Below are 9,371 nucleotides of genomic sequence, written 5' to 3' on the forward strand. Positions count from 1 at the left end.
TCAACTTATTTTGATGTCAATTATAAGATAATTATTTTGCTACTACCAATAGGCCTACTAATAAGCTAAATTTATTGTAGCTCTTCATACATAAATATTATAAACAATTTCGAAATCATTTAAGTTGCCCTGGCCAATTTAAACCTATTATATTATTATTTATTTTCAAATAAACGGTAAATTAAAACATTTAAGTCTGTTTAATTCAATCTGGCATAATGTGAGTTAATTTCACCCTTAAGTTAAAACTCACAAAATCATCTTTATTCAAACATATATTTGCATTTGTGTCAAAGTTTAAAAAAAAAAGTCTCCTTTCACTATTTACGATCTATAACGAAGATAGGGTAATGTAGAAATCATCTGTTTCTATGAGCGATGGCAAACAAGGGTGCCTTGTGGCCGGCACAAACAACCTCCTAATTCCTTTTCCCAACTGATGTCATATACGTAGGCCTACCTTAAAGACCTAATTACAATATCATTGTTTATCATTCTTCTTCCCTTTATATATAGGACTAAAAAGTAATAAAACATAGGCCTACATTCTTTCCTCCTCACCTTCTTTGTCTAAGGGAAACTTATTCAATCTTTCTATTCAAATTAACAAACAAACAAAAATGATTCTAGGTCATTATCTGTTGGTCTTCAATCGGAAATCCGGTTCTTGGAGTGATTAGAGTTTACGAACTGTAAAAACCCTAAATGTGTAGAAATGTATTTTAGTTTATCAAAACTATTCTATTTCGTCAATATGAAAAAAATGTGTTTTATTAAAGGATACTGCTGAGGCTCAGACGCCCGAAGAAAAGGTGCAACCAGACAAAACAATAATAAGCCCACCAAGAGATTCTCATAGGTTTGTTTAAAACTATTATCAAAATTGTTTAGACTATAAAAGATGTAGATCTAGCTTCTTCGATTATTTGAATATTGTTACAAATTCGTGTAATTGTTGGGACTGGGTAGAAAGGCATTGAGCGGACACTGGATTTTTAGTATATTAGATTATGTAAAGTGTAAATTCTTTCCATTTACATTATTAGTAAATTGAACATTAGGCCTATACGCCTACATAGATTCTAGATTACAGACCCATATATAGAGGTCTGTAATCTAAATTATTGTTTGTTTTCACGAAAATTTCGGTTTCACTTTTGGTTGCTCTCCATTATTTGAAAGCAAAAAAGGTAGCTCTTCATTACAGGCTAGATAGATATAACTTCGTTTATATTTTATACACCTATTTTTAGAAGAAGGACTGGTAAAAACAAAAAGAAACAGAGAAAAAATAAAGGTGCAGTCACAGAGGATCATGATAAGAAGTTGGAAGTCACTGTTCAATCTGTTGTCAAGGGGGCAAAGCTAGAGATAGATCTAGATAAAAAAGGTGAGATTAAGACGATCAGTTACTAAGTAATAAGTAAAATAAGTTAGATCTAGTCTTAGTCTTAGTAAGTAAGTCTTAGTACTAGTTACCTAGTAGTAGTACTACTACTTATTTATAAATTTACTACTAACTACTAGTAATTAAACTAGTACTAATAGATTAGTTAAGTTAGGTCTAGAGCTAGATCTAACTAGATGAGTAGATCTATACTATATAGCTTTCTATTTCTGAATGTGTTGTTACCCTTTCTATCATTTAATTTAAATTTAAGATGTCTCCAATTCCAAACAAGAAGAATTCAACAATTACAAGTTTCAATATTCTGACTGTGAGTCACAGTATCCTGATGTAAGTCTTCTAGTTAAATCTTTATTTTTGTGATTTAATTAAACTATTGTGGCTTTCATTTTTGCAAAAAAAACTCAAACTTTTAGATTTCATAATTTGAAGTCATGTGGCACTAAAGTAAATACCAGCTTAATAATGAGTGTGAATGGTAAACTAATTATACAATTATAAGTAATGATATTTAATTGTATTGGGGTGACATTTTTAAAATTAATTATAGAGCCGAGCACTTTGCTTCAAGTCCAGGTTAAGACAAGGATTTCCAACATAAGTTTATTTTTTAGGATACCACAGAGTCCTCTAAAAGTTACCCCTCATAGTTGGGAAAAGTAAAGGCAGTTGATCATTGTACAGGTCACATGAAACCCTAGTTAACCATGTGCCGTAGAAACAGATGGGCTTTATTTTTCTGCCTCATGAAATCATTAGGTCCAAAAGAGAAACTTTTACTTACCTATTTAACTGTTTGTATGAAGTTTTGTTCTTATCTAGATTACCTCTCAGAATCAGATGATGGATTTACCAAAGTTGTCAGGAAGCACAGGCCAAGACGTAATGTATCTTCTCTGGATAAAACCGCATCAAACAAAGACAAAACTCCCTCCACTGGCAGTGAAAGTAGGAAAAAGGAATCCACTCGGGCCAGACGCAAACCTTCTGCCACTAACACTGACATTAAGGAAAAGGCTGCAGAATCTTCTCTTAGTAAAATACCTCAGAACAAAGGCAAGTCTTCAACTGCTACCACTGGCAATAGGAAAAAGGAACCCACCAGTACTAAAGCATCTCCTAGAAAGTAAGTGGCTCTTATAAACTCATATAAGTAACCATACATACTGAGAAATGTTTATTATCAAGCTCTTAAAATTAAGGAAAATGTTATAAAATCTTTTTACATGAATCTTTATGTTGTTCATAGTTCAAAAAGATCTAGGGCATCAAGAGCTGTAAGATCAAAAAACCAGAGCCACACACCAAGCACCAGAAAGACTTACTTATCAACTAGCAGGTGCCTAATTTTTTCTAGCTTCTATATTAAATCTTTGAAGCTTACCCAAACAAAGATTTTTTAGTCTAGATTGATGCACACAAAAAAATTAAACTATCAAGCTTTATACTTTAATTTCTTTTTAGGACTTTACTTTTACTTTAAATGATTTTGTTTTTTAACTTCTTTAGGCCCGCTTCAAAGCATCCTAGTGCAGAAAAACATCAGCTGTCTGACAGAAGTAATAGCTCAAACTCTGTCTCAAGTAGTACCTTCAGCAAGACATCTAGTACTGTCTGTAGCGTTTCAAAAGTGTACTCCCAAGGCATCTCAAGAAGTTACTCAAGTATAGTAGCTAGTAAAAATGTCCCCAGCACTGCTTCAAGTTCAGGCAAAATAGCTTCTGTACCTGGTTCAAATCAGGTGAAAAATTCAACCCTGAGGTCCTCCCTGCAGTCATCACAAGGTGTTCGGAAACTGGCAAACCAGTCTCAGCCAGAGAAAAACCAAGAAATGTCCGGCAGATCTTCTTATGTAAGGGTTACCGCTGAAGACAATGATGTGGGGTTGATTAGCCAAGAGTCAAGTGATATGAGCTTCTATTCACAAGCCATCCCATCAGTAAAAAAGAAATATTCTAAATCAAAGGCAACTTTGGTCAAAAGTTTAACCTTTGAGTCCTCCATTCTGGGTGTCAATAAGCAATCAACTTGTTCTCCTCTAGAGAAAGACCAAGATCTGGTCTTCAGCTCTTCAGATGACCTCAGTGATGTTGGATGGACAAGCCCGGAAGCATTAGGATCAATGGACAGTCTCAGGCCACAATCCACTTCTTCCGACCAATATTTGCATAATTTATCTTTACAAGACCCCTTGATAATTTCAGCAAACAATCCCTTGGTGGGCTCTCTACCAGGTGTGATGAATGCTGACATTAATTTCACTTGGAATTTTTTAGAAAACCAAACACAAGTTTTATGGCAAAATAGAGGTGTTGATGGGCAGACAACCCATCCTGAGCTAGAGAAAAAGCAAGTTAGCAGCTCCTCTGATGAAAGAGTTACCTCTGAAGACAGTGATCCATTTTATATGTCACCAAGCAGTCTATTGTCACGCTCTCTACTTGATGAGATGACCTCTACTGAGATCAATGCTGACATTGATGACACCCCAAGAATTTTTGAACACCCACTTTATCCACATGTTTTTTGTCGTACTCCTGGGAAAAAGAAAAACCCTTGGATGATAGACAACTCTCCAGAAAAAAAGGGAATATCCAATCCCTTTCATGTCCCAACTGTTGATTCACCATTTTATAACAGTGACAGATTGAGGAAAACTACAATGAACACGGTAAAATCTTGTTTTACTTTTCATATAGTTCTAGTATAAATTCGTATAACTTAAATTTATACTTGCCAAATATTCTTACAAATATATTATGTATTGAATTAAATACTTATGCTTCAATGTTTACATTACTTGTAAACAAATTTTTTACTTTTTTTTCCCCTGTGATTGAATTTTAAAATTACTTTGCAGAATACACTGGCTGGCAGTGTTGGACAGGCAGACTCTTGTTTTTAGTAAGTTTTGTGAGTTGATATATTTATTAAAAATTACTATTCAAAATATCAGATTGATTCATAATCGATCAAATCAAATAAAAAGTGATTAGTATTGTTGTAAATTAAACATTACATTAAAAAGTATTTAGCTACTCTTTTATATCTTGGCAAATGATGTTAAGGTCATCTGTTTCTGTGGCCCATGATTAACAAAGGTGCATGTGATCAGCACAACAACCACCTACCTTTACCTTTACCCAACTAACACCAGGTAGGTCTACCCATTAGAGCTGGATGAACTCAGAGGCGCTGATCCCGAAATCCCAGTTTTCAAAAATAGGACACCTGGCTTGGTGTCAATCTGCTTGGAACTCAGCCACTGTGCCTCCTATACAGTATCTACTTCATCAATATGTTACTTTAAAAATAATGATAGTATAATATAATCCTGATTGTTAACAGCTCTCTTACAGTTCAGTTATAACAAATATTAATCTGTTAATAACATAAAAAATACTAAGTTACATTATCCAGTATTACTAATTCATATTGCCTATAGAAATTAGCAGGCTGACACTGCATTTGAGCAATGAGTTAACATTGATAAGATGTTCAGCCCTCTTTTTTCAAAACCCTGTGGTCACATTTAATACTTGTATTCCATTGAGGAAGAGTTAACAATAAAATGTCTGGCCATTGTAACCTTGAAAGTAGTTTCTGAAATCATGACAATACTTTGAGTCAATGCCATTATTGAGTTTTATAGAGTACATAGAATATTATTTGCATAATTGGAATAAAGTAATCAAAAAATGTTGCTACACACACTACACATCTTTTGGTATTGTTCCACTTCTTTGTTCTCTTGTATTGTGATATACAAGATTAATAGAGAGGGTGAAGCAATATTGCAATAACTTATCTCTTTACTTTTTTTAGCCCTTCCATTGTTTTTGAAAGTCTTCAGCTGGAGCTTGGCAATGAAAAAGATTTGCGCCAGGCTGTTGAGGTTAGTTGTGTTGTTATTTTAAAACATCTCTGTGATGTTCTTCTAATAGAAAAACTTTGTGTACTTTAATGTAACCATGTTTGACCTTTGCGTTAATGTTTGGTACACTTTATGTCCACAGAAAAAAGTTCTGACATCATTAAAGGTGGAAAGAGCAACATGGCTGGAGAAGTTGAAAAAAGTAGCACTGAAAAATATTGAAAATCTAGAGGAATTAGTTAAAAGGTACTTAGTTTGTTATTGTTGCATACTACCAACTTATTAAGTGCATTGACCTTACCCCTCCATTCCACCTAACTCCAGTTAAATCAGTTTCATGCCTTTGAGGGAATGCTCCCCTCATGCAGGTAGTGGATTACCTTCATTTCTTATGTCCAATGCCACATGTCATCATACTTTTCATTTATCCTTGGCTAGATTTAGAAATAGTGAGTTGACAGCTAAATTTCGTAGACATATATGTCTAGTTATACCAACATCACTGTCTTTGAATTGGCATAGCCTGTCTGTCAGTCTAATCTGAGATTAAGCTAGTAAAACCCATGCTTACATCATTCTTGATTTGTTGATTATTGATGTAGTTTTGTCGTCTGTTTCAGTGCTGAACAGGAAGATGACCGTTGCCGCTATTCTCAGGTGAAACAGAAAATCAGAGACTGGACTCTGCATTTAGAACTTTGTGACCAAGGTTTAATGGAGGTAAATGTAATTTTTAGTTAGTTTTGAATTAAGTTTCTCAGCTGTAAATATGAAATATACATTGACAATTCATGCATTATATTTAATAATTCAAATATAATATAATGCATTTTTAATATTGTAATAATTATAATAATAATTTTTAATTCAAACTAATTTGGCCAAAAAAAATTTTTTTGTTTAGGTCACACAAGGGGAACTACAGATTCTAACCATGGATAAAATTATGGACAGCCTTTGGGTATCTTCAACACCAATCTGTTTAACTATTGAAGAACCAATTAGCCCAGAATTACTAAAGAGATACGAGGGTGTTATTGAAGTCATACAACAGTCCTTCCCTGGTTATTCATGGTAAGACATGTACTTATTAGTTCAATGTTTTGTTTTTTATTACAAAGTTGTATTTTTAATATATTTAATATGGAATTGAGTACTTAAAATCTCCCTCTCCAAAAGAACACTACAATCAGTGATTTGAAACAGTATTTTCTGTCAGATTAACTCTCAATCCTCAAGGCTTTAAAACTCATTCCCTTTGGGTTCTTTTCTTCCCTAAAATTTTGATAGCTTTAAATTAAATTTTGAAAAGTTTCCTTTTGAATTTTTTCCATTTTAACATCTTCTTTCTGCATATGATGTGTTTATGCAGTTAAATCGTTTTGCTTCAATTTTCTTTTTTTTTTTAAGTGTTATTTCACTAATAAAGTAAACCCCTTGGATTTTTAGGGTGTTCTTGAGTCGACCCAATATTTGGGTACCTGACATTAGTTAAGGAAAAGTAAAGGCAGTTGGTTATTTGTGCTGGCCGCAGGACACTCTCGATAATCATATGTCACTAAACAGATAACCTTTACATAATCTACCCAATAGATTCAAAGTAGTACTTTTTACTTTACTATGCATTTTCCAGTGCAAGTTCTGTTTACTTAATAAAAACATTCATATCTTGTTTTTCCTTGCAGGAGCTCCATCTTTACAAAACTTGAAGCATTGAGAGGAAAGTCTGGTGGAACATTGAATAATTTTAGCACCTATCACTTGAACAAAGCAATAAAAAGTGCAATAATTCAGGAGAAATTGGAACAGGTTGGCATAAATAGATGAATTCATTTCTCTCTCTCTCTCTCTCTCTTTAAGTACTAAAGTGATTTTCAGACATTAACCTGTTAGTTAATCATTGTATTTTTTAAAATTCTCTATCTAAACCTTTTTTTTTATTTCATTTTTTTTTGGGGTGGGGGGAGGGAGAAATGATGGAATTGACCAAGAAAATTAGCAAAGCAATGGATTAATACAATTAAAGTAAAAAAAAAAATGATGTAGGTAAATTCTCATGTCCTATTTCTGGTTTCACAATTCACTCTTTTGGAGTGGAAAAGATTATTGAAGAAAACAGAAGGTTTTTTGCTAAACTTCTGTCAGTACCTGCAGCATAATATGTTACAATGTTTTAAAACAAAGACAATGAATGTATAAACAATTGCATTAAAACATATTTCGTGTCTGTCTTAATTAAAGTCTGTCACAATCTGCTCAAATGATAAAGCAAATCTTAACATGTTTATGTCCCTTGGAGTGAAGCAAATACCTCTTTTGGTAATAACAAGTAGCTTTATATTTCTATTCTTGTTTAAGCTCTCGTGAGTGCTCAACTTTTGTGATCATTATTCCTCAGGCGAACTTAGCCACCAGCCCTCTTGCCTCACACAAAAGTGTCTGTCATACAAACTCTGGACAAAAATATAGCCATTCCACTGCAAGTAAAAGAAGTGGATGTAGCACAGCAGGTCGAAGATCTAGCCAAAGAACAACAAGTCAGAACAACGAGCAACAGCCATCTAGGAGTCGAAAAGGTGGACAAAGAAGGTCACGTAAAAGGGTTGGCTGTGGCAGGTTAGATGGTCGGTAAGCTGTATAGTTTTGTGCAGCTGAAACAATTTTAAGACTCACAGCAACTTAATAAAACAGAATGTAGATCCATTAAAAAGTAATTAAAGTTAGTACCAGAGCTTGTTTCAAGATCTTAAAAAAACACTCAATGAAATGAAACAAGGAAAGGCTTTAAATTGATTTGCTCTTTAGATGAGGTATTATTTTTCTGATTTCTTTTTATATCATCTATTAAACTATTTTTTTTTAAACTTGTATCTTATTAAACTCATGTGTATTTTATTTTATTTTTTTAGCATTTTTTATTTATTATTTCGTTGCTGTTCAATATATGTTTTGATTATTTGGTGATATGAACTCTTTTTATGCTTTGTTTAATGTGAATTTTGTCATACAGTGTATCTCATCTGTGACCTTTTTATTTTTTGGATAAATATCAAATTATGAAATTCAAAATTTGATTACCTGCTTTTTGGTTAAAATTATGTCTTTTAGTTGTTTTTTTTTCAAAACTAAGTGATCAATAAAAATGATTATTTAAACTTTTGAACATGATTTTCTTTTTTGAATGCAGTGTTATTATGTCTGTGTTTATAGTTATATTTAGTAACAAAATGTCTTGTTTCTAGTTTAACATTAAAGCTATTCAAGTGGGCTTATCATATTATTAAAAAATTCTTTTAACCATTGTGTAAAAGGAGAGTTCACCTTTGTTTACCACCAACATTTCAAATAAATGACTCAACTATAGGTATCAAATCACAAAAAAAAAGATAGCCACAGTTACAATTTTGAAAATTTCATAAAAAACTAAGAGGAAAATTTTATATCAAAACTTAATTTTATTCTTTAAATAAAATTTTAAACAATGAAGTGCAGTGGACACATAATATAAAACTTGAAATCTATACAAAGCAAAGCAAATGGTACTATAAATACTAACACCTATGGTTTCTATAAACATTTTATATAAGAAACATTATTATTATTAACTGTATACATTTTGACATGTAAACCAATTTAATTGAAATTTTTAAAAAAGTACAAAATTATATTTTAAAAAATTATACAAAGTCGTAGGCCTATGGATCCAGCAAAATAAGTGCCCAACCAATTGTGAATATGAATAAAAATAATTATAAAATTTTATTTGTGGAATAAATAAGGCCTACACACGTTTTTGTGGACTGATTGGCTTTAACATGTTGAAACTGAAACTTTCTTTTGATACCACTTTGTATTGATTTATTGAACTTCTACTTTTGAATCTTAGATGATAAAATCTGACATGCGTTGGGGGCGGCGCCTTCGACATGGGGTGGGGGCGGAAAAAAAAAGTTTTTATACTTAAAATTGTTGAACTGGTGAAAGACGACTAGTTTTACATAATTTCTGTTATAAATTTGTTCATTAATTCAAGTAATTATAATCTTCTTAGATGTGTTTGAACTATTAACTTATTATTAAGCTTATAAT

At 32.3% G+C, this 9,371-nt stretch overlaps 1 protein-coding gene across 3 annotated transcripts; it reads left to right on the forward strand.

Annotated features, from left to right (window-relative positions):
• The first annotated feature begins 721 nt into the window (after positions 1-721).
• Positions 722-8,441, forward strand: LOC106068968 (uncharacterized). 3 transcript variants are annotated; one of them, XM_056009361.1, is made up of 13 exons: positions 722-859; positions 1,254-1,390; positions 1,662-1,738; positions 2,215-2,534; positions 2,658-2,747; positions 2,918-4,079; positions 4,269-4,312; positions 5,234-5,303; positions 5,425-5,528; positions 5,903-6,002; positions 6,187-6,356; positions 6,968-7,091; positions 7,681-8,441. In XM_056009361.1, exons 6-13 carry the CDS (start codon positions 3,240-3,242, stop codon positions 7,912-7,914), a joined length of 1,686 nt encoding a protein of 561 aa, XP_055865336.1. In that variant the 5' UTR covers positions 722-859; positions 1,254-1,390; positions 1,662-1,738; positions 2,215-2,534; positions 2,658-2,747; positions 2,918-3,239; the 3' UTR covers positions 7,915-8,441. The 3 variants fall into 3 exon arrangements, with proteins under 3 accessions (XP_055865336.1, XP_055865337.1, XP_055865339.1); XM_056009362.1 differs by lacking the exon at positions 722-859 and having other exon boundaries at positions 1,205-1,390; XM_056009364.1 differs by lacking the exon at positions 722-859 and having other exon boundaries at positions 1,205-1,390; positions 2,231-2,534.
• The last annotated feature ends 930 nt before the right edge of the window (positions 8,442-9,371 follow it).

The sequence above is a fragment of the Biomphalaria glabrata genome, chromosome 14 (assembly GCF_947242115.1).
Source record: "Biomphalaria glabrata chromosome 14, xgBioGlab47.1, whole genome shotgun sequence".
NCBI lineage: Eukaryota > Metazoa > Mollusca > Gastropoda > Planorbidae > Biomphalaria > Biomphalaria glabrata.

What these genes read in the sequence shown, in the direction of transcription:
- LOC106068968 (XM_056009361.1), top strand. Translation starts at nt 3,240, where the DNA reads ATGTCCGGCAGATCTTCTTATGTAAGGGTTACCGCTGAAGACAATGAT. An exon ending in CTAGAGGAATTAGTTAAAAG is followed by an intron (nt 5,529 to 5,902) that starts GTACTTAGTTTG and finishes CGTCTGTTTCAG; the next exon opens with TGCTGAACAGGAAGATGACC. An exon ending in TTCAGGAGAAATTGGAACAG is followed by an intron (nt 7,092 to 7,680) that starts GTTGGCATAAAT and finishes ATTATTCCTCAG; the next exon opens with GCGAACTTAGCCACCAGCCC.